This window comes from Neofelis nebulosa, chromosome 5 (assembly GCF_028018385.1).
Source record: "Neofelis nebulosa isolate mNeoNeb1 chromosome 5, mNeoNeb1.pri, whole genome shotgun sequence".
Lineage (NCBI taxonomy): Eukaryota > Metazoa > Chordata > Mammalia > Carnivora > Felidae > Neofelis > Neofelis nebulosa.
In genome coordinates this window covers 31,222,477-31,247,328 of record NC_080786.1, presented here as the reverse complement: position 1 = coordinate 31,247,328, position 24,852 = coordinate 31,222,477, and the positions used below count along the sequence as shown (strand labels likewise).

Below are 24,852 nucleotides of genomic sequence, written 5' to 3'. Positions count from 1 at the left end.
AGCACAGTGAAGACTTCAGGTTAAGGATGCTGCCTGAGAAATTTGGTGACAAATTAAAATTCATTCCTATGGAAAATTGAGAGTAGATTAGTCGAATTGCCTAGGCTTGTAAGACACTTCATGGATTCAGGTCTTTGGGGTAATTAGCAAATTGTGCATGGAATTGCTACGCTATTAATAAGGGGAAGTTTTCTCTTCTACCCGCTACATGTTGGGTTGGGGCTCTTTGTAACCATATGCAAATCTTCTGAGATACTTCTGTCCATCTCCCTTTGTCCCCCAGGGGTTACACACAAGGGTGATGCTTTCAGATCGGCTCCCCTGCATCAGAGCTGTACCCGTAGGCCCATGAGCCTCTTTGAAGGAGCTTCAGAAGGTAAGACCTCCCCAAGTACAAAGTTACCGAGGACTAGGGGGAAAAGGCTCATCTCACTTTCAATTTACATTAAATAAGCCACATGGGAACTATGGCTCCTTTACTGGCTCACACCCTCCCCTCCAACTGCTTGTTCACAGACACACCACAAGCAGTCTAAAATAGTCTTTAGCGCCTTTTACAAAACTGGCCTGGATATGAACATCACAAATGCAATGTGCAAACTGAAATCAGGGCTGATGGTGTATTATCAGTGATTGTTTATATTTATCTGCCAGTGACTTCTTCAGAGCCTCATATTTATTCAGTTCTTCCTTTGGGTCACATCAGTGAGAATGATTCTTATATATAGTGCTTCTTGGGAGGCACAGGATCCGGGATGTATTCCTTCCCTCTCATATGAGGCGGAAGAAGGACAGTCATTAAGGATTTTCCTGTAACTTGGGGACAGACCCACTGGGGTCTGAGAACACACACACTGACACCATTCTATGTAAACCCAGACATGCTTCTTCTCATTTTAATTAGACAGATAAAATTAGCAAGGAGATTAAGATAAAAGGAGAAATTAAAAATATTTAAATGTTAGGTGGAATTTACAAAAGTGAATTGAACAATGAGGTACAAGAAGGAATGCGGAGAAACACAGACACATTTGAAACATTCCTCGGATGCCACACGGCTTAAGCCAGTCCACAAATAAGGTAAGAAGAATTCTCCCTTGCCATCTCTTGAATTACAGATTCTAGGGATGTGGAAGAACATTCTCCAGAAACACTTTCCTTCTCCTTCTCTTCAGATGTTACCAAGAATAATCAGTCAGTATCATTCTAGAATGGCCCACACTGCATCCAATTCAAACCACTCACCTGTTTCCTGTCTGAATTTGCAAGCTCCTGAGAGTTTTTTCCCCTTTAATTTTATTTTTCACCCTGCTCTCTCTCCCCATTGGGCCAATAGGCCAACTGGGCCAACCAGAACACCAAACCAACAACACGCTCCAGCCCCTTTGGATTTTCCAGGGGCAAAGATCTCCCGGTTCTTCTTTCTTGTTTGCATCTGTTACGAACAAGCACAGTCATTTTTATAACACAGACATACATATGTGTGCTCCTGCACACGGAAACAGGTTTTTCTTTTTTTTTTTTTTTTCCAATTTGTGGTTTCTTTTTCCTTTTTGCAGAAAATGCAAACAAAAGAAAAACAAGGTTTTCAATTGAAGGTACATCTCTTCTTCAATATGAAGACATTAATTGAATTGGTTGGATCCCCCATGCAGTGGTCAGCAAAGTCCTTTGGCAACTGACAGAACGACATCTGGAGACTCAGGAGCTGGGGTTTGTTTGAAGAAACTTCCCTACACGAGTCATGAGCAAAGGGAAATGGATGTGGGAGAAGGGAGAGGGCTCGTGGGGAGGAGTACAAAAGGAGAAAAGAAAAGAATGTCATTGGTGAGGAAGAAAATGGAAAACTGCCTCTGTTTCTTCCCTCTACCTCCTTCCCTTTCTTCCTGTGGATCGGTGACTCCAGCCCCGAGTGGGAGCGGAGTTTACTCTTGGTTGCCCCGATGCATACTGTTTTGTCTTCACTTCTGTCGAACATCACCCTTTCATATTTTTATTATGTTTTGGTTTCCCATGGCATCTTATACATGCTTCTGTCACTAAGAAATGAAGATTGCCTATTAAGAACAGGTCCAGTCTCTTCTTCACTGATGTAATGCATTTCTTAGCTAAGAAGCCACTCTTTCCAGAACATTCCACAGTGGTCAACCTCTGGTTCCCTCTTGAGCATGGTCCTTTTCCTTCCTCTCCTCCCCCCAGAAAATGAGAGTTCTCATGCCATTGCCGTTGGTGACTGACTCATCTGGACCCTCATAGAATGAATGCTGTTCAGGATCTTCTTCTGATGACCTGCCAAGGTGACCCCTATTCTCAGGAGGTCTCTAGGAGGGAAAAAAGTCACAAAAAAGGGCACGTTAGTGTTACGGCAGCTTTTCAAGGATCACAACTCATCACAGAAGGCAAGCTCTTGAATTAGGTGGGTAGGCAAATAAAAGTGTTTAAAATCCAACACTCAGATTACCCAAGTCTTTGGCAAATGCCTACATAGGTATTTTCTTGCTCAATCTCATTTGCTTCATGCAGTGGCCCTCATCTCCAATGGCCCCCTCCCAACTTAGACAATCCTGGAAGTGTCGTGCCCTGTTCCTCACATATGGGTGTTGGCTGGAGCAGCCCCTTCAATTGTTTCCATGACCCTAGGCAGACTGGAACTTTCGCGTGCGTGCGTGTGTGTGTGTGTGTGTGTTTTAACACTCCACGCACACACGATATGGGGCTTCAGTTATGCTGCGGAGCTTTCTGCCTAAATTAGTGATCACCCACTGAGATTGAAAAGATGTGGGGTTTGCTGGGTTTTCTGATGTTTTTCCCCTGAGTTTCCATTTTCTGCCTCTGTTTGAATTTTAATGTCATGAATTTTTAAGAAGGGTGATCTCAAAATAACTTTCAAATATCTGTCCAAGCAGGAATCTAAGTAATATGTTTAGGATAGGGGTTTGGATTGTACTCATCTTTAAGCTGTGAGTCTTAATTTTGGGGAGACCCATGCATCTTTCCCTAGTTAATAATAATAATAATGTTATAGCATTGCTCAAGTATTTCTCATGTGCGATATACTATCTCATGTATAGCTAAGGAAGCAGTTCATGAAAATTGACAAACCACTCAAGGTCAGTAATAATAATTTAACAGCAATTGTTTCTTGCGTGCATTCTGTAGGCAGGCAATAGGCCAAGTGCTTTGTATACATTATTCCATTAACCTTTCACCACAAACCAATGAGATGGGTACTCTTATTTTTTGCTCATTTATGGACAAGACAGTAGGGCTCAGAGAAGTTAAGTAACATGCTCAAGATCACACAGCAGGTAACTAACTGGTGGTGCAACTGGGGTTCAAATTCAAGACTACTTGGTTTTCAGCCACCCTGTAGGGCTGCTCTCAGAACTGTTCTAAGGTCCTGACTATATTCCCCCAAAGGCCCCTGCCCCTGGCATAGCAGATCACTTTGTGCACCAGACCCACGAGGCTGCACCAGGCTCCTGTGCTCTCCTCAACACCCCCTTACAGCTGGCGGTCAACCTCCTCAGAGCTGCAGCTGGCTCAGATTGTCAAATTGTCCATGTCTTTTCAGCAAACACTTCTGAGAGGCACGCTTGAATTCTGAATTCACAAATTGTCCTGCAATCTATTTTATTTAGTAGCTCATGTTCTTTTTCCATCTTTTATCTCTCAAGAAACAAACTAAATTGCTCCAATAGCGTGTGGGCATTTTTTACTTTGAACTAAATCCCTTAATTTTTCCTTTTCCAGACTGAGGAAATTGCTCCATTGGATTCCTCCAGTTGTGGGGGGTTAGGGGGTGATGCCTCCATACTCAGCCACATCACAGTGAGGAAGCAGGCGCAGCCCCACCAGCATGAGCACCCGTTGCCGCCCCTGAACCCGGGCTCTCCGGTCATCTAGGGCATCCATGCCAGCTCTGCAAGATGGGGAAGCTGCTTTTCCACTGGTAAGTGCTGCTTTTGTTGGTGATGGTGGTGCCTGACAATAATTCATAGTGGCAGGGACTGCCTTTATATGGCATCAACGGAAAATGAGCTCACATTTAAAAAATGAATTCTGTTGTTTAGTGGATGCTAGGCTAGATGCACGTTCAAGCCATCTCCGTAGGAAAAGCAGAGCTTCCATCATTTCTGGCAAGAATCAACCTCAAAGAGGTAGAGTGGGGGCGCCTAGGTGGCTTAGTTGGTTGAGTAGTTGAGCGTCCACTCTTGGTTTCAGCTCAGGTCATGATCTCACGGTTTTCATGAGTTTGAGCCTGTGTCAGGCTCTGCACTGACAGCACGGAGCCTGCTTGGGATTCTCCCTCTCTCTCTGCCCCTCCCCAGCTCATTTGTGCACTCTCTCTCAAAATAAATACATTAAAAAAAAAAAAAAAAAAAAGAGGTAGAGTGGGACTCCAGGAAGACTGACTGCAAAGCAGGAGTCTGGGACAGAAGCTGTTCCTCTGAGGTTCAACTGCTGGGGCTGGATGGGACCCAGCCTCTCCCTTGGGACTCAGCAACTGGCCCACCTCGAGAGGGAATCCTGGCACCTAGCACTGTGCCTGACATGTATCAGGCGATCACTAAGTGTTTGTCAATTGCCTGGAGGACCGACCAGTCCTCCACCTTGGGAAATGTGTATCACAAGCCACCAACCCCCATGTTGTCTATAAACGTTGTGGCCCAGGCAGCTGGTGAAGTCTCCTCTGGGGGGATGTGTCTTTTCAAAATTTGACCCTTGCCAACTTGTTCCCAGCCTTGGCTGCATGTTAGAATCATCTGGGGAGTTTTAAACACCCTGATGCCCAGGTCTCAGTTCATACCACCTAAACCAAAAGATCTAGGCATGGAAATCGGCCACCAATATGTTTAAGAAAACATTTTTTAATGTTTGTTTTTGAGAGAGAGACACACACAGAATCTGAAGCAGGTTCCAGGCTCCCAGCTGTCAGCACAGAGCCTGATGCGGGGCTCAAACCCACAAACTGTGGGATCATGACCTCAGCCAAAGTTAGACACTTAACTGACTGAGCCACCCAGGTGCCCCAGGCAACAATATTTTTTTAAAGATTCCCAGGTGAGTCCAGTGTGCCACCATGTATGGGGATCGCTGTACCCCTGGGGTGGACTGGTAGAAGGAGACAGAATTAGTCATCAGGAAAGCAGCCCCCAGGCCCTGCTTTGCCACTCGTGAGCACTGAGTGTTCAGGCACTAATTCACCTACTTTCTGAATCTGCTGAATGGAATGAGTACAAGTAGATGAGTATCTCCCAAACTACAGTTCCACGAAACCCTGCCCCTCAAAAATATGGTTCCACAGTATTTAATAATTTTAAATGGGTTTCTTTATTTCAGGATTTCTCATGGCCTTTAGAATGCTAATATGTGTAGTGAATCTCCAAAAGGGTGATAAAGTATGCAGTATATCCCAAATTTATTTGACCATGGGACCTTTTTTCCAAGGAGAACCTATTAACATTTCCCAGAACTGGTGCTGCTCAGAACATTCTTGGGGAAATGACGGACTAATGGATCTTTAAGACCCTTTCTGGCTCTCATCTTATTTGAATAATTTTAGTTTTCACATTCCTCCATACTCCTGTGGGAATTGCAGACTGGTAAATAATTTGTGGGAGATGGAAATGTATGCTTATTCACACGCATATATCTAAGTACGAATATGAGCTCCCCACACGTCTGAGATTGTTGCTGAATCAGTGTAGTGCCTCTTCCTGCTATGTTGTTGAAAGTGCTGGCTGGCTATGTTCTTTCCATCTGGATGCTCTTTTTGATGGGTTAAGTTTGAAAACAAACGGAGGAGAGAGTCTTGATGATTAGGCAAATGACATATGCCTATGACTTTGAAGAACTCTCATTTGGGGCCAGACTGGACCTCAGCCTCCCCACCCCACCCCTCCATCTTTCCAGGGTGCTTCGCCACCAGATCTGGTTCTATACAGAAGTGGAGCTCTGGGGGTGAGGCAGAAATCAAGACTTGTACCATGATCAATAGCAGGGAAGGAGCCTTGATCCCCACCCACGGGGTACAGAGAGGAGATTCTCATCACTTACTCTGATGTCATCTGGGTGACCAGCTGGAGGGAGGTGAAGCCGGCGGTGAGGAAGCTGTCCCTGTACTGGACCATTTTGATGGCACTGAGCCAGTCATCCACGGTGGTAAAGGCCGTGAAGTCTGGAATGGAGCGGTCTAGCAGGGGCTGGGAAGGCCTGAGAGAAAGAGAGAGAGAGAAGCAGGTAACCCCACAGCTATAGAGGTGCATGGATAGAGCCACACTCTGGGCAGATAGCAGACTTCATGTAGGATGAGAATTCTTTCCTGACAGGATGAAGATTACAGGGGAGCCCTGTGCTGACCCTTCTTGCCTTACAGAATCCTGAGTGGGCATGACTTCTGGAGGCGAGATGGCTGGTACCCCTGCCTATGGGCCCTGTCTCGCATCAGTCAGCTCAGACAGCTAGACTGACACAGCATGAAGTCTGGAGGGAAGAGAAGGCCCATAACTCCTTTGTAAACTGGAACCTAGGCGCTTTACCATCCAAAGTTTCACCATTAAAAATATATAAAGTTCACTACAACCTTCCCAAATCTATTGGTACCATTTTTTTTTTCCTGATTCTATCCTCAGCTAATTGGAACAGAGCAGCTCTCCGCTGATCTTCTCTGGGACATTCTCAAAGCAGACACTTCACTATCCAATCCACAAAGCAGGGTGCCACCTTAATATATCCTTCAACTCCCAACACCCATGCCCAATCCTTCACCAAGAATTAAAGATTTGACCTCCAAAATATCTCATACTCATCCACCTCTTTCTGCATCATTACCCTGACTTAAGACCCTATCTTCTCTGCCATTATTCCTGCAATACTCTCCTGTTGGTCTTCACGCATGTTCCTTCCCCTCAACATAAGGTCCACACTGTGGCCTGGTACTCTTTGAAAACTGCAGGTGTGATCATGTCCATAACCTTCATCCTGACCCTGATTTGTGTCAAATCCTTCAATGTGTGCTCGCTACTCTGAAAATCAAGCCCAGAATTCTTAGCAGGGCCCACATGTTCTGAGCGTCTGGCCCTCGCTCACCTTGCCAGCCTCAGCCCTGACCCAGTCCCCTCACAGACTGGACTCAGAACACACTGGCCCCGTCCTTCCTACCCTTGAGCCTCTGTTCATGCTGTTCCTTGGTCTGGAACACTTGTCCCTTGACTCCCATCTTCCTTTCATTCAATTCATGCATTTTCTCCCTTCAGTGCTCAACTGGAATAACACTTATCAGAGATGCCTCCCTGACACCAGGTATCGTATGTATCCATGCTCTCCAACACCATGCACCTCCCTGCCACAGTGGCTATCAAGGTCTCAATTTTGCATTTCTTTGGGTGATCATCTGGTCTTGCCCCTCCTAAATGATTCAAAGTTCCATGAGGACACGAATCATGTCTATCTTATTCATTCTATACTGCCAGCAAGGGGCACAGTGCTTAGCACATACATGCCCAATAAACTTTGGTTGAAAGATTAATAAATCAGTTAACACTGCAATGTAGAAGAATAATATACAGCTGACAGCTACTGACAGGAGATGAAAGTTGTTCTGTGCATTTGCTCATAACAAATCCAATGGCTTTTTATTTCTGTGTCCCATAGCAATCAGGGCCTTTAGCGGCTAATAGGTTGGCCAAGGTTCCAAGTCTGCAGCTCTACCGGTGTGGTTAACAAAAAGTGTGCCTTCTGGAAACAGGATCTCCCAGAAGTGGGGCCTCATACCACTCCTATCAGACACATTCAATTATTACAGAGCCCAGTGCCCAGCCCATCTGAAGCCAGCAGACACAGTGGAGACCCAGACAGGTATCTTGATATCTGTCTATAGCCCATGCTGTAGGCAGGGAATATTTTAGAAAGATGGAAAGGAAAAAGGAAACAGGAAGTCTTGGAATCTCTTCCATTAGTGGATAAGGTTAGCCACCTCACCCTTGCTCTCAATAGATCAAAAGGCTAGCAGCCTTGCTATTGGGCCTGCCCCTAGTTATGAGACCACCCACACCTACGAACCACCCTATTCCACGAGACTCACACGGCGGTGATGGTTGCCACAGTCTTGAGACTTGCCGGGTTCCGGATCATCTTGTCCAGGGTGTTGACAATCTCTGCAAAGCGGGGCCGGCTGTTACGGTCCTTCTGCCAACAGTCCAGCATGAGCTGGTGTAGAGCAGCTGGACAGTCCATGGGTGGGGGCAGCCGGTAGTCCTGCTCAATGGCATTGATGACCTGTAGTGACACACATGGGAACGGGTATGATTGGGTGATGAGACACCAGCCAGTCATTCACAAAGTAGCTCCCAAGGATGGAACGTCCCTCATTCTGTGCTCATATACCTCTCTCCATAATGGATTTGACGTGTACTTGGCTTTCCCCCCTAGACTGTCCCTAGTACCCACAGTGAGGCCTGGCATACACTAGATCTCTATAAATGCTTACTGAAGAATGAGCTGGTGAATAGCTTGAGCTTCTCCTCTCTTTAAGAGGACATCAGGCCCAATTCTGCAGCTGGCAGTGATGATGAGATGGCACAAGGGAAACCTAGTGGACATTTGTTCTTTATAAAGGACCCCCATCAGGAAGCCTGGGTGGCTCAGCCGGTTGAGATTCCGACTTCAACTCAGGTCATGATCTCGCAGTTTGTGAGTTCAAGCCCCTGTCGGGCTCTGTGCTGATGGCTGGGAGCCTGGAGCCTGCTAGGGATTCTGTGTCTCCCTTTCTCTCTGCCCCTCCCCCGCTTGTGCTCGGTCCCTCAAAAATAAATAAACGTTAAAAAAATTAAAAAAAAAAATAAAGGACCACCACCAAAGCCTGTGGTGGCCTCATCCTTACACTGCTAAGAGAAGAGAAAGGAGGGAAGGAATCAGCCTTTAACAGAGAGCCTACTCCATGCTAGGGCCACTCTCGATGCTTCCTGTGCATTGTTTGCCTTGACCTTCATGATGCAGCAACATGAACTGGCTTGAAGAGAATTTGACTACACAAATCAGTTAAGTGCAATGACAACGGTCAAAAACAAGGTGAACTAAAGTGAATATAGCCAATGAGGTTTTGGTAATTTTTGCAGGCTCCAGGGGATAATTTTGTCAAGATCTTAGAATCTTTACATAGTTTGGTCTGCTTTTCATATGGTTGCAAGAGCTTATTTCACACTTTATATCTTAATTTCTAATTCATTTAAATAGATTATGACTGCTCTGTGCTTTTTGTAATAGCAAAAATAACTGTCAACGACCCAGTGCTAAACATGGGAATTTATTACGGTGCCCTCCTACCATGATGGAAGGCCTGGTGTACAATGAGCACCTTTAAGTGATGTAAAAATGTATCTATTGAAATGGAAATATACTCACACTGTAATCTTAGGGAAAAGAGCAGGCTGCGTAACTGCAGGTATAGTATAATCTTGCTTTTGTAAAAACAAAAATCAAAACAAAACAAAAAAACAGTAATTATACACATGCATAAAAAAGACCTCGGAAAAATAGATGGCATGGCATTAAATGGCGGTTGCCTCTGGGCAGGTAGACACATGAGTGCTTTTCATGCTCGTTTGTGTTCTTACTTTCTATAATAATTATACATTGATTTTATATTAAAATAAACAGTTCAAGCACCTTCAATAACAAAGGAAATAATTTGGAGTTCAGAGATTTTCAGGTGTTTTTACCTCTACTTTAAAAAATGTCAGATTCATTTCAACGGATTCTTCTTCTTCTTCTTTTTTTTTTAAACTTTGTAGATCGGTCAGAAAGTATTTTCAATCAGTTTGTATTTTTACAAATTCTATGCCCAGGATATAGGACATGGAGTGGGGCATGAGATATGACCTGAAGTCATTAGAGATAATCAAGGTGTATTATTCCTTCTATTCTAGGTGGTGGAAAAACAAACAAGGATACAAACCACACTGGTATCAGTTCTATACACAAACTGGTGACTGGGAACGTGCACTTTTGAATAGTATGTTGCTTCACCGATAAATTTTTACCTCCACCAAACTCCTGTCAATCAAATTACCTGCTTTCCTCTAAGGAGGGCATTACAGTCCATTTTTCCCATGAGGAAATAGAGGCACACACAGTGGAGTAACTTGCCTGAGGACCCACAGCTAGGAAATGGCAGGACTGAGAATAAATCATAGAGGTGTCTGATTTTTAAGTTTAGAACACCTTGAAGCCCAATTTCCCCACAGAGGCCTCTGTGGGGCTGCCATCGTAATCTCGACCTGAAGAGTAGTCCTTGGAGCTGTTTGATGTCTTCATGGCAGGAAACAGGGGTATGGAGCTAAACCAAGTAATCCATGAGGAGGAGTGGCCAGGCATCATTCGTATCAGCCTGGCTCATAAACTGGCACCCTTTCCAGCTCCTTCTAGGCAGCCAGACCCGGGGGCCCTGTCACAGAGCCCCCACTCACTGTGGAGATAAGTGGGATTATCCACTGAATGGCCCCTGAGCTCATTTTGGGTTCCTTAAGGTCAAGCTAGGCAGGGCCAGCAGGAAGGGCTAGTGTCCATATTCAACTTCTCATGGGGATCAGGGACACCAAAGTCTTCCAGTGCAGGGCAGCTCATGTTGCCCTAAACTGTTGGCATCTCTGCTCAAATTATGTGGTGCCAGAGCCCCAAGTAGTTAATTCTTCCCACTGACAAGTTTTCCTCTCATCTTCCTGTAACAGGAAGGAGTACTGGAGTCAGGGGGCACATCTCCATGGTGTGACCAGCTGGCCCAACCACTCCTGGCAGAGCACCAAGAGACTGGGGGACCCATACATGGACTGAGTCTTCCGTCTGTGAGGTCTGGGCTAAATGCAACTTAGCTACGCTTCCCCTGTCTCCTCCGCATGCCACCTCACTGGAAATTTTGAAGACTATCCTGCCATTTGTTTTGTATTTCCCGTGCCTGTCTGGTAAGGTTTCTTTTTAAGAGGATATCAGAACCACTGATCCCTCCTCCCTGTGGGTCGGCCAGGAGTGCAGACCCCCACATGGTGCTGGTGATGGTGTGGCATTGTAGCTAGGGGCGAAGACACTGGAGGCCTGGGTTCAAATCCTAGTTTCACTTCTCATTAGCTCCAGAACCTTGGGAGAGTCACTTGACTTCTGGAAATTGCACAGATAGGGTTATTAAAAAGATTACACGGCACAGTGAGGTGATGTTGAGCACCATACACATGAAGGAATGGTAGAGGGAATATCTTCGTCAGATGGAGGCTGTCATTCCTGCCACATCTACTACGGTACTTGTCCCTGCAAAGGAGGTTACTGTTCTGCTGCTGGTCACTGCAGATCTAGGGCCACAGTGTTTTGAGAAGCACGAAGCACATAGTGGGGGGTTGATTAATGGCCAGATTCCTATTTCTCACCTTTCAGGATATAGGATAGCCATGCTCATGTTTACAAAATGGGACTTCGTGCCATTTGCTATCTCTTCTACATAATTTTGCTGTCATCACTCAAGCTGTTATTCTGGGAGCACTGATGCCTCTTGCACATTGGAAAAAAAAAAAAAAAAACACCTTTACCTTCCACCCCAAAGAAAAAATTACCTAAGTCATTAATTGATGTGTGGGTAGCATCTATCTACCCAAGCCTTTCGTTGAAGTGCTATGCCTTTGGAGGGGTTTACTCTCTTTAAGAATCTGGGTGTTTTCCAAATTTCCTGAGTATAGAACTTGTAATCAAATTAAAACATCATTATTTCAAAAAAAATAACTGTGGTCCTCTAATGGGGTTTTGGGATCATTTCTCTGTCACACCTGCCTTGCTAGCAGGTGTGGGAAACTGGGAGGAGACATGGAGAAGCCCCTTCCATCTGACCACCTGATGGCTGTAAACACCAGTGACCACGTTTGAACTGGGTGGAAAGATTTGGCCCAAGGTGGGGGGTGTAAGGTATTCTTCTGAGCAGACTTGAAAACTGGGGTCAGACCTGGGCCCCCTTCCTTGGTCTGTAACAGGATGAGATAAACGGATGTTGAAAACACTGGCGATTAGAATGAGATCAGATGGCATTTCCAGAGAGAAGCAAGAGTGAGGGTGTGGTGGTGAAGAGAACCAGCCCGAGAAAGGCCACTGTCACCCAAGCAGAGCAGGCTGCCAGCTCACTTGGAGTGGTCTGCAGCAACTCTTCGGGCCTCTGACAGCCAGCATAAGCCTATGCTCTGGGCCCTCAAGAGCCGGGGCAGGGAGGGGAGAGGGGCTGCCTTTGTTTCCCCTGTACCTGGAGAAGGCATGTGCTGGGGGCTGGGGTTGGATGGGTTGGGTGGGGACGGGGCAGGCAGTCTGACTCATGTGCCTTGGGGAAGTGACTAGAACTTCCTGGGGGATGAGAGGGCCCCTAGCCTCACTCAGACCGCATTTCCTATTAGTGAGCTGGGTGGTACCTGCTCCACCTTCCGCAGGGGAGAGTGAAGTGGAGAAGCTCGGAGCAGTGGAGGAACCAGGGCAGAGGGGGTTAAGTTGAGCTCTGATGTTTCAGTAAAACCACAGCTCCTCTCCACAGACACTGCCACTCTCATTATCTCTGTCAATCAGATCCAAGCAGCAGAACTTCCAAGTTCTCTCTCTGGCTGACAAACTCTCTGTACATGTTCAAAGACCTTCCTGGGCTCCAGAAGCCCAATTACCAGCACTCCGACTTGCCTCTGCAATTCCCTTTCTTAAGGCCTTTCAACTGTCATCTGTAGAACCCTTTACTGCCACCACCTCTGCGGTTTCTGATGAGTGTGGCTCTAGCCCGGCCACTCGCAGCCCCTCCTGGCTCCCTCTCAGGCCGGGCCGGTTCCGAGTAGGCCAAAGGCACCCCCCACCCCGCTTTCCACCCAGAGCACAAATGCACTTGGGACAATGCTTAGGGGCCTCATGTTGGAGAAATACAAAATTGGAATAAGCTGCTAATTTGCAGATGTTCCTCTTCCCTTTAAGACCCAGCTCAAGCATCAAATATCTGGGAAGCCTTTTTTTCCTCCCCGCCTCGCCTAAATGTTCCCACAGCCCCATGTAGTAGGTGCCGCTGGACTGGGAACAGCTGAGAACGGAACCGGCAAGCGCAATGCTTAGCAGCAATGAGTGTTTGCTGAATGAATGATCTGGGAATTCTGGAAGTCTAGTATCAGAAATTCCATTTGTTTTCAGCAGAGGTGAATTCATTTGCTGAGAAGATCTTGAATGTCAAATCTTGCCTGTCAGTTTCATAATCCATTCTATGTGTGCTGAATTGTTCTTAATAGGATTAGAGTCTCAGAAAAGGGCCTCCCTGTTTCCTGGATCACATTTATGACTGCTCCAGCTGACGGTATGGATGCAGCCGGGTGCGGCTGATTTCATGAACACAGCCTCGGCATCAATTCTGACACTTACTGCTCTGACATGCTACGGGGCAGAGGCGAGGTGGGGATAATCATAGATGAGAGGCGGCCTACACGCCACACGTGGCCCTGGGACCTGGTTAACAATGCAGCCGTTTCACCTGCCCTGGGCTGACGCCACTGTGCCCATGGGATCAGGGCGCACATTCACAGCAGGAGCCCAGCTCCCAGATCACCACCTTTCTCAGTCGCCTGAGCACCTGCCACGGCTCTAAACCTCGGGCTGGAGAGAGGGCTCACTGAGGCCAGATTTCTCCAGTTAACAGGGCCCCAGAGCCACCAAGCATGGAGGTGCTTATGGTGCAGCTGATTGCCCAGTGGAGCAGATCTGGACTGGGGAGAGCCCTGCCTCATCCTGCTGCTAGGTTGGGAAAGATAATAACTGCCCCCCGGGGAGATGGGAAGAGTAAGAACAGAGGAATGCAGGTTTTGCAAACCCTCTCAGCTCCAGGGGGAGGGTATGTATTGAAAATACAAAAGCGGAATGGTGGGGGGGTGGGGGTGGCGGGGACAGCCCAGGATCAAAGGCAGTGTGGAAATTCAGATAGGACTTTCGATTGGGGCCTTAACAAAGCAAATCATCCTCAAAAGGCTTCCTCACCGCTTAATAGTTATGAAGCAAAGGGTCTCATCTGGAACACCTCTGCTTAAAGCATCTTAGACGCTGAAAGCCTGGAGGGGTGCTCATCACCTCCCCAGAGACAGGGTCCCACTCCTGCTGGCCATCTGAATCTGACCAACTTTGGGAAGCTTGCTCAGTTCCTCCTTCAGTGACAGGTGACAGGCCCCCAGAAGAGTAGACTCTCAGGAAAGAAGGGCCCTTTCCAGTTCCTCTCTTTAAAGTTGAGAGGTGTGAGCTACATAGAAACTGCCACTTGGGGCGCCTGGGTGGCTCAGTCGGCTAAGTGTCCGACTTCAGCTCACTCAGGTCACGATCTCGCAGTTCGTGGGTTCAAGCCCCGCATCGGGCTCTGTACTGACAGCTCAGAGCCTGGAGCCTGTTTCAGATTCTGTGTCTCCCTCTCTCTGACCCTCCCCTGTTCATGCTCTGTCTCTCTGTCTCAAAAATAAATAAACGTTAAAAAAAAAAAAAAAAAAAAAAGAAACTGCCACTGGTTCAACACAGCACATCTGTCAGAGGCCCCGCCCACAGACTAGCACTGCTCCGCTTCTGTTGGAAGGACAACACAGGGGCTGCACGCTTTGAAGCAGGGCAGAATCTCCTACTTCATTTGGGCCTGCTGTGTTTCGTGGCCCACAGCCATTAGGAACCAGCCCTGGAGCTCCCAGGTTGGCCCAGGTGCCTTTACAGGCTCTGGGGGTATCGGGATTGTCATATCTCCATGCTGGACTCTTTGATTAGTTCAAACACTGGTGCCAAGGGGGTGCCTGTATCTCCTGCCTGGACATCTCAAGTTCAGGTTGTGAGGCCCTGAGCTGAAACCAGAGAGGAGGGGCTGGCATGCCACTGGCTGTGGGAACCCTTCGATGGGGGTTTGTGGCAACCGGGTACGGCTGACACTCACATCTTGGTTGGACATATCCCAGTAGGGTCTCTCTCCAAATGACATGACTTCCCACATGACGATCCCGTAGCTCCAGACATCGCTGGCAGAAGTGAACTTGCGGTAGGCAATGGCCTCTGGAGCTGTCCATCTCACGGGGATCTTCCCTCCCTGGAAGAAGGAGAAGCCAGTCAGCCCAACTGTCAGGTTTCTAGTTGAAAGCAGGAGAAAATGAGCTCAGCATGCACGTGCTTTCCACTCTCCCGCCCTCATGTCCGGTGAGTTAGAACATCCAGGATAGCCCGAGCCCCATGGGCAGGCCTCCATTACGCACCTGCAGACAGGGGCTCAAGGAGGATTTGTGTGACCTGTGCTGGTCTCACGCCATAAGTGGACACACCACCGTGAGGCCATGGCTGTACCGAAGTTTTGTTGGTCCCCAACTCCCTGCACACTGATCTTAATGTCACTGTTGGGAGGTGGGTGGTAGAGGGGGTGTAAATGGTGTACATGCACCCCAACACCCAATTCCCTACTATAGGAGATTGGCTAAAGGAGCCAGGAGATGTCAGGTGCGGCTGTCTTTGTTCCACAGCTTTTGTAGCCTTCATAACATTGGGTCGGCAGAAGCAAAACAAACACAAAAGTGGGGGCCTCCTACTATAAGATCACTTTCCTTGTGTTTCACCTCTTGCAGGGGGTTGAGGGTGGGGGGAACAGTTTCCTCACCCTGCAGCTCGCAGACAGCCCCAGGCTGCACTGGGTTTAATGGGCTGGCGCTAAGGTCTCTGCAGGTGCCAGCTATCCCCCCCCCTCTCCCCCCCCGCCTTTCAGTGGAGGTTGGCATTCCGAGGCTGGAGGTAGACACATCTCGCTTTTAGGTCTGCTTCTCCTCCTTGCCCTCCAACCCCATACTGGATGCTTCCAACCTGCTCTCTGCTTGGCCCTCAGCTTGTCTGCCAGACGTTGGCCTGTTTTAAGGGATGACTATCCATCCATTCATTCATTTGCCCTGTCAACATTAGGCAGTGAGCACTGCTTTGTGCCAGGCACTTTTTGAGGAGCTGGTGTCCCAGAGATGAGCCAGCCACGGTTCCCGCCCTCAAGCTGCACAGGGAGTGAGGAGGCAGATAAGACAACAGACACTTAAAATGGGGATACGGCCTCCCTAACCGTAGGGGATACAGACTCCCTGACACAGGTAGTGGGTGGGGAAGGAGCCCAGCAGCAGCAGCCAGAAGGCCAGTGTCCTGTGGGGTTAAGGGCACCTAGAGCCTTTGTTTGGGTTTGGATACAAGTACTGCCCCTTCCAACCTGTGTGACCTGGGGCCAGTTACATAACCTCTCTGTACCACTCTTTCTCCTTGGCGCAGTGGGGGAAATGATCACACCTATACAGTCAGAACATGGGTTACTGCCCACACAGTGCTTGGGACAGGGCCTGGCAGGCCACACATTTGGGATCTGTGGCTTCACCATCTGCTCAGTCCCAGAGGATGAGTAGAAGTTGATCAGGCAAAGAGACGGGAGGAGGAAAGTCCAGGCAGAGAGGAGCGTGCACGGGTGCCGGGGGGGTAAGAGCGAGGATGCAAGGGGGACCCCAGCATGGCTGCAGCTTGGCAGTCCCAAGGGTGAGTGTGGGAAAGGGGCGGAGGGCAGGGCACCAATGCCACTTCGCGCCCCAGGGTGAAGTGGGGGACACACGTCAACGCAGCCCTCCACAGCTCGTCAACCTCTAGAACAAATACGATCCTCATTTTCATTTCTTCCTGCCAACTAGCCGGCTTTCCCTCCCTGGCCTTTCTGTCTGGGCTCTGCCAGCACAATACAGGAGGCTCCCTCCCTCCCCTCTGCATCTGCCTCAAGCCTCTGCTGAAGGGGGCTATTTTTACACTGACCGCTCTCACGATCTGTTCCAATCACCAGAGATACATGTTGGACTTTGGCAAAAATACCTTTAAAATGTGTAAGTGGTTAATCTGAGTGCGAGTGACAGAAAAAGGAGCAAGCAGCAAAGCGTATTTATATCTGGTTTCCTGACCAGGGCCTGAGAGGAATAACGGCTGCCCGGCCAGGACCTCCCCAGATGCACATCCAGCTTCCTGCAAAGAAGACAGTCCTGATTTCCCCTGAGGACCACAGGCTTTTGTGGTGGGAGATGTCCTCAGCTCAAATGCCAGCAACATGACAAATGCCTGGAGGGCAGGCCTGGGCCTCTGCAGCAACAGGGTGCTTTGTTCTCACCATCCCCCAGAACATGAATGAGCTCATTGGTTTTATCTGTAAGGCACCCATGGCTGGGAAGACAGGTGGAACATTCAGCCAGTGAACCGGGAGTTAGCAAACACCTGGAAGGCCAGTGTCCACCATTGGGGTGGATGCTACGCCTGGAGAAGGCCTGGCAGCCCCGCGGAGGGGTTTCTGCTCCCTCAGAGGCAGAAACTGGGTGAAGTGAGGCAGGAGAGAGCAGGAGTTTAATTCAGGTGAGTGTGTGTGTGTGTGTGTGTGTGCGCGCGCGCACGCATAAGAGAGAGAGAGAGAATGGGGCTCCGTAAGAACTTATCAATATGTGTGAGAGGAGAGTGGGAGACAGAAAGCTTGGCTGTGTAGGTCTGTGAGTGAGAGAATTAGGGCTTATCTTCTGTGTGTATGTTTGTGTCAGGGAGAGGGGGAGGGGACTCGAAAGTGTGGTTCTTCTGAATTTCAAAGAGGCGGATTGGGAGTCTGAAGGTGTCCTCTCTGCCAAGTCTGGAGCAGACCCCAGGGGCTGCCGGTGACAGCTGTTGAGTTGCTCCCTCCTGCATGTAAAGTGGTGGAGCCCGGCCTGCTGGCAAAGCGCCTCAGCCCTCCTGCCACCTTGTGCTGTTGGGCCTCACTGAACACAGAGTTTGGCCTGTCATGGCCACCTCCCCCCCACCCCCCCACCAATCCCAGCGGGAGCAGAGCCTTCCAGAAGAGCCTTCCAGGACCGACAGGTGACAGCTTGTCACACCAGCTCTCCCACTTAGCCAAGAGAGCAGGAGATGCCGACCTCTGAGGCGAACCAAAGGAGGGAGAGTCAGGGGGGCATAGGGATGGGTGCTTTCATTCCTGGGAATTTTAAACTATTCCTCCCAGCTTTTCAGACATCACTTCATGAGCGTTGTCTTCTGATGCTCAGAGATAATTATGGTGATGATTATTTAACTCGTCTTCGGTTATGTGAGAGGAAAGCTATTAACGTACAGCATAGTGACCAGCCCCATGGAGGGAGACCAGAAGAAAAGGCAGTGGAATGGTGTTACAGAAGGCAGGGTTTTTGCCAGTGAGGACGGTCCTCCTGCTGGAAGAGAAGTCTGGACCAGAAGGCCCAAGGCCATTGCATTCATATAATTGCAAAGTGCTCTCAGAGTCACTGGCTCTCTCCAATGCAGGCATGAGGAAGGACCACAGAGAAGGAGTGATTTGCTCTGTTGGATGGGAAGGCACATGAGGGAATAATTCTCAGGGGGAGGAGCAGATGAGTCTCACTGGAAAAGAATGTGCATCCACATGGGCAAAAAGAGGCCGACCTTGGGCTATTTAAGAGAGCATTGTCCCTCCACAGGGTTTCTCCAAGGTGCCTGATGACTGCTACCTCCAGGGACGGAGAGGCAGTCTGCATTCTGCAAGGACCCGGTTTCCCCAGAGCTGCCACAGGAGGTCACTGTTTGGGTGTGGGGGAGGGAGAAGGGAAGAGGAGGGAGGAGGCTCTCACCACCATCAGGGCCCTAGGCTCCCCACAGGACTTACACACTGTGTAAAGCTTTGCATTGAATGGTTGGGCTGCCAAGAAATTCTCCAAAAGTTTGAAATCCACTGCTTCAGAATAAACACACCTTAACTCTGGTATAAGACAAACTATAATGTGTGTGTGTGTGTGTGTGTGTGTGTGTGTGTGTGTGTGTGCGTGTATGTGACTTGATGAACTAAAAGATTATCTGACAGTGGATTAATTCTAATCTAGACATCTTCAGGGTCAACTGCCAGCAGGTGTGACCAACAGGAAGGTTTCAGTGTAGAGGTACTTTAAGTCCCTCAGCCTCGGCCACCCTGCAACAAGCATCTAGCCAGCACCCATGCTGCCCAGCATCCTGGTGGAGATGTGGCAGTCAGTGATGAGACTCAGCTCCACTCTCAAGGATCCATGGATAGCCACCATGCCTCCGAGCCAGTTCACTCTCTTGTCACAATAAGATTAAGTAGACCCAGCTCATAGCTTTGGTTCTAAAACCCAGTCAATTGTAGAGTTTTACAGGCCAAATTAGCATAGTGCCAATTCCCCTTGCTGATTACTTATCCTAGTGATGCCCATAAAAGTAATACTTCTGTGGGCGAGGGGCACTGCTACAGTACTTTCCTCTGCCATCTTGTGTGAGATGAAGTCTCACTGGGGATATAGCAGGGTTCCAGACACTCATGAATACTGAGTATGGTGATAAAAGACTTATTCATCAAATATTGGGATCATGCTGCATGTGGAATTCTCTTGAAGTCTGGAAGCAATAGGTTTATGACCAAGAGCATCATGCAGTATCTCTGAATTTCACAATAAACAACTCTCCAAAAGGTTTATAACATATAAAGCATATTGGAGTTGTTGCAGAGATCCACAATGATATATATGTAAACCACTCAGTATATTATTGTCACCATTAAACAAGATTTATTGAGTTATGTGGGTTGGATTGTGTCCCGTTCCCCCCACCCGAAAATATATTCAAGTTCTAACCTCCTGTACCAGTGAATGTGACTTTATTTGGAAATTGGGTATTTCAAAATGTAACCAAGTAAGATGAGATCATACTGGATTGGGGGATGGACCTAACATCCAATGACTGGTATCAGAATAAGAAGGCCATGTGAAGACACAAAAATGGGTAGGAGGGAATAACATATGAAAATGGAGGCAGAGATTGGAATGAGGTACCTACAAGCCAAGAAATGCCAAGGATTTACAGCAACAGCCAGAAACTAAGAGAAAGGCATGGAACAGATTCAACACCTTGGTTTTGGACTTCTAGCTTCCAGAACAGTGAGAGAATAAATTCCTGTTGTTCAAAGCCACCTAGTTTGTGGTGCTTTGTAACATCAGCTAGAGGAAACTAATACATTGAGTATATACAAATTTATCAGGCCCTCGCTTAAAAATACTGCTGTTAGGGATGCCTAGATGGCTCAGTTGGTTAAGCGTCTGACTCTTGACTTGGGCTCGGGTCATGTTCTCACGGTTTGTGAGTTTGAGCATCGCGTAGGGCTCTGGGCTGACAGTTCAGAGCCTGCTTGGGATTCTCTCTCTTTCCCTCTCTACCCCTCCCCCCCCTCTCAAATAGGGGCACCAGAGTGGCTCAGTCAGGTTAACTGTCTGACTCTTGGTTTCGGCTCAGGTCGCGATCTCAGGATTCAGGAGTTCAAGCCCCACGTTGGGCTCTGCACGGACAGTGTGGAGCCTGCTTGGGATTCTCTCTCTCCCCTTTCTCTGCCCCTCCCCCACTGTGCTCTCTCTCAAAATAAATAAACTTAAAAATAAATAAATAAATCTTAAAAAAGAAAATGACTGCTATTAAATTTCCAGGTGGCAGAGCTACCATGGGCTGCCATTAGGGGGCAGTAGGATTTGGGAGTGAGAGATACCTCTGATGGAAGCCCAGCAGATAAACCCTGGGCCCTCTGTGCTGTTGATCAGACCCAGGCCAGTCTACACCTTGAGGAACTGCCTTTTTTTTTTTTTTTTTTTTTTTTTTTTTTGGCAACGTGAGTGTGGTGTGGTGAGAACTTCAAGGGCAGCACCACGGCAGTTCTAGCACGGACAGGGGTCAGAAGGCAGTCCTGACGATGATGCTGGAGCCACCATCACTTCTCCTATTCACTGGAGAGGCATGCCACGCCTGAGGGAGAATCCGCCCTCGCTCTACCAGAGTGGCCGCAGACCCAGGTAGCCACTCCAGGCCTAGGTAGCTGCATCTCAGTTGTACAGTTGAAGGCAGTGTCAATGTACTTATTCTTGGCTTACCCACAAAACCTAGCCTAGTGGTTCTCCGACTTGGCTGTCCATTGGAATCACCCTGGAGAAGGGTTTTTTCTTTTCTGTTTTCCTTTTCTTAATGCCAGTGGGTATTAGAATTTATTTAGAGTCTCTGGTTGTGGTGAAGCCTGAGCACTGGTAGGTTTTAACATTTTAACATGCTTCAGGTGAGTCTAATGTGCAGTCATTAGTCACAACCACTGGCCTGGAACAGTGGTTCTTAAATTTGAGTGTAGATAAGAATCTCCTAGATGTCTTGTTAAAACACACATCACAGAGCCCTAACCCAGGCTTTCAAAATTACTTGTTCTGGAATAGGGTTTGAGTATTTACATTTCTAACAAGTTCCCACTGTGGTTCCCACACTTTGAGAACCACTGGCATATATCTACCAAGCAGAAGTCATGGATTGAGCGAGGGCTCATCTTGAGTATAACTCTGAGTGCTGTTGATGGCTAGGTTGAGTAGGAGTCTGAGACTTCATCTGGACTCAGCAAGGAAGAGGGCCGTGACTCATGAGGAATGTCTGCCACAGGTTAGAGAATGAGTGGCTATAAATATATGATGAGTATTTGCCAATATTGCACTAAACCTCAAAAGATCTCAAAAGGATGGGGGAAAAAAGGCAGCAAGTTGGTTTCCCCAAAGTTTCCATCAAGTACCTCTGTGGCACAAGGGAAATACAGGGTGAATTGAAGTTTCCATTGCACAGAAAATGTCCCACAGAAGGGGCCTTGGGACAGTCCCTATGGGGCAGTGGCCATCTTGACTCTGCAGTTGGCCAGCCTGGGTGAGGCATCTGCCTGTGAGAGGGGCTCTGTGCAGCACTCTGAAGACAGTTCAGACACAGATGGCCCTGTCCCCAGGGTGCATCCATAGGACACGCCCTCCTCCTGTTCCCAAGTCACTGTCCACTGCCCTGGGCCAAGAGGTCTAATGTGGCTCTAAGGATTAAAATCAGAAGGTATTTTGGAATGCACATTTCTATTTAAAAGCACTCTGAAAGTACACAGACCATTTCCCCCAACCTAACCAACAAAGTGATTTTTCCAGATAAGACCGGTATCAGCCAGGAAGGAAAAGCAGGTTCTGCCTAAAAGGTTATCTTTCTTGAGTGTTACCAGCTTCTAACAGCCAGTGGAAATGGCTCCTGGCTGCTGAATTGCAATTGAATCTATATAATAAAGAGGCTGTTCCTAGTTCCCCAGGATGCCAGGAATTTGCATGAAAACAGTCTCTCCATCTTCTGAAAGAGTTCATCTGGCCCCGCTGCTTATTTCTTTCCAGAAGCCACAATCTTGATGGTGACACTGTAATTTATTACCATGCTAAGGATTATGATGCAACATACAGAGAATTAGAACTTTAGGTGAGAAACAGGCTGCAGGAACAGGTGAGCTTTTGGAGAACATGGTCTTATTTGTCATGCAAATGACACAAATAACAGAAAAGGGCTGGGAGAAAAGACAACCCAAAAAGACACACTGCGTTGGCTGCAGACAAAATTGTTTCTAAATAGAATGTGTTTCAAAGCTTTTCTTGAAGCATTAGTTGCTCCTCCAAAATGAGTGACACAATGCATTTCATACTCGTAATAAAATATGTGATTTGAATAACTACAAATGGAGAGATTTACAGTCGGTGGGGTCCTCATTCCCTCTCCCCTGAGCTTTGTGAGCACTGAAACCCTTCTGTGAGATACTGTGAAAGGTAATTGCAGCCCAAATATCATTTTCCAGCAGCTAGAGAAAGGCCTATTTGGACATAAATTAACTAAAAATATGCGGATGATAGTGTGTGTTTCATGTGTGAAGAACAGAAAGGCCACTTGGTGACGTTTCCCAGCTGGAGAAAAAAAATCTTGTTCAACCAAACAGACACTGTTTCTCTGTACTACACCAGCAGGGCAAACAGCTGTCTTTTACTACTCACCCTCAAAATAGCCCCTGATGGCTGAGATGTGGGCAGGCATTATTATTATTATTATTATTATTATTATTATTATTATTTTTGTTGTTGTCACACGGCACTTCTTGAGTTTATAATTAAAAAGGAAGGGTAGAGAGACCAGGGCTAAAAATTCACTGGCTGCCTCATTCACTTGACAAGAGGCCATGGGTACTCTCTCTGGACCAGTCCAGGGAACAAAGCCACCTCTGCCCCGAGGAGGGCACTGTTCAGGGAATTCTGAAGTGGTAATCAGCTCGGTGATGGCACAGGCTTGGTCTCTCGTGGTGCAGTCCGAGAAGCCTGGGCCTTGCCATTAAGGCTGCTGAAAAGTCGGCCTCTGGAGTGAGTGGCTGGATAAAGTGGCCCAGTGGGCTGTAGTTTCTCTGTGCTCTGCCTTCCCAGATGGTAGACTGCTGGTAACCCAGGGAGGGAGCCAGTCCTCATGAAGGACCTGGTGAGCAGGAATGAATGTGCCACAGTGCTGAACTAAAATACCCCAGCTCCCAAGGTGGGGTGGGAGGGTGGGTCTCTAGGCCCTTTGGCTGACCAGGGAGGATCAGGAAACAGGGTTGAGGAGGGAGCTAGGCAGTCACCCTACTATCTACCTTTCACTTCCTGGGCCATGTCCAGTATGTATCCATTGCTTCTCTGAAAATGGCAAGAACTGTGCTTTTTTTGAGGACCAAAGCTCCCACCCCTACTGCTTCACTGCTGCCCATTCTCAGCCCCAGGCCCACCCTAAAAGACCACAGTTCTCTCCTTTTTCAGGCAGGGACCTCTGGGCTTTCCCACTTGTCCCCATGTCTCCATGGCTCCTGTTTCTGTCAATAACCCATATGGCCGTCCTACCTTTTGCCTCATGTGTCTCCCCTATGAGCTCAGGCACTACAGTCTTCCTGCATTCCATTCCCGCCCTGTGCACAAGGACACTTAGGCTTCCTGGGGCAGGGTTGCACCCACCATGGCAAGGTGCCTGGGCTGTCAGCCGGGCAGATTCTCCGTCTGCAGACTGAGGTGGGCCTCTGCACGACCCTCCCAGAGACCTCTGTCCAGCCACATGGGAAGCCTGTGGAGTTTATTCCATTGTCATCCCTGAGTTGACTACTGCCTTTAATTTTTTTCCCTCCTCTTCCCATGATGTTAAGCATTAGACTGTCCATCCATGGCAACCCGTTTTAATAGATGTACGAGGCATATTCCTTTTTCACAGTGTAATTTTGGGTACCTTACCAATGTCCACCAGCCACACTTCTAGTCTCTCTTCCTGCCCACACCCTCCAACAGCTATTTTAAAATAATCAGTCACATTAAATAGCTTAAGCTCTTCTGGCCTTCTGAACCGCACTCCTTCTTGGCATGGTTTCTTTCTCAAACAATCCCAGCAGTTATAACCAAGTCACTTAACCACTCTGTCTTACTGTCTCCACCTGCCAATAGGGATAATAATGCTTAATTATCTCAGAGGGGCGTATGAGGAGCTGCTAGCTGATGCTGGCAGAGTGTGAGGCGTGCATTGAGGCTGTTCCACCTGCCTCCAGGCATGAGCCCTATTCTCTGGGCCACACATCCTCCTCCCGTGGGGATGAGGGGTGACCAGGGAGGGCAGAGCCAGCCCCAAAGACCAATCAGGGAGGCCAGCTCCTTCCCGTGTATCTTGCACACTAGTTATGTGAACCAGGTATTCTGAGGCTCGTTTTACAAGCATCGGGAACTGGAGAGGAGTGGAGGGGCGGCCTGGGTCCACACCAGATCAGAGGTGGAGGGGGCACTTGAACCTGAGTGCTCCCATCCCAAATCCTGTGCTGTCTTTTCCTCATAGCGGTGACAGGAAACAGCAAGGAAAGATAAACGGGAGAGTGTGCCCCTGTATGTGGAGGGCAGGTGGTGCCTTTCCTCTCTCAAATGGGGAAAAAAAGGATTGGCTGCTGTTTTA

General features: G+C 48.1%; 1 protein-coding gene across 2 annotated transcripts in view; it reads right to left on the bottom strand.

Annotated features, from left to right (window-relative positions):
• Positions 1–882: 882 nt before the first annotated feature.
• Positions 883–24,852, bottom strand: part of EPHB1 (EPH receptor B1) — a 432,844-nt gene continuing 408,874 nt past the window's right edge. For both annotated transcript variants that reach the window (XM_058729964.1, XM_058729965.1), the window contains exons 13-16: positions 14,948–15,097; positions 8,087–8,280; positions 6,061–6,216; positions 883–2,321 (exon numbers count right to left, since the gene is read on the bottom strand). In XM_058729964.1, coding sequence (XP_058585947.1) covers positions 2,213–2,321; positions 6,061–6,216; positions 8,087–8,280; positions 14,948–15,097 — 609 coding nt within the window. In that variant the 3' untranslated portion in view covers positions 883–2,212. The remainder of the gene's footprint in view (positions 2,322–6,060; positions 6,217–8,086; positions 8,281–14,947; positions 15,098–24,852) is intronic.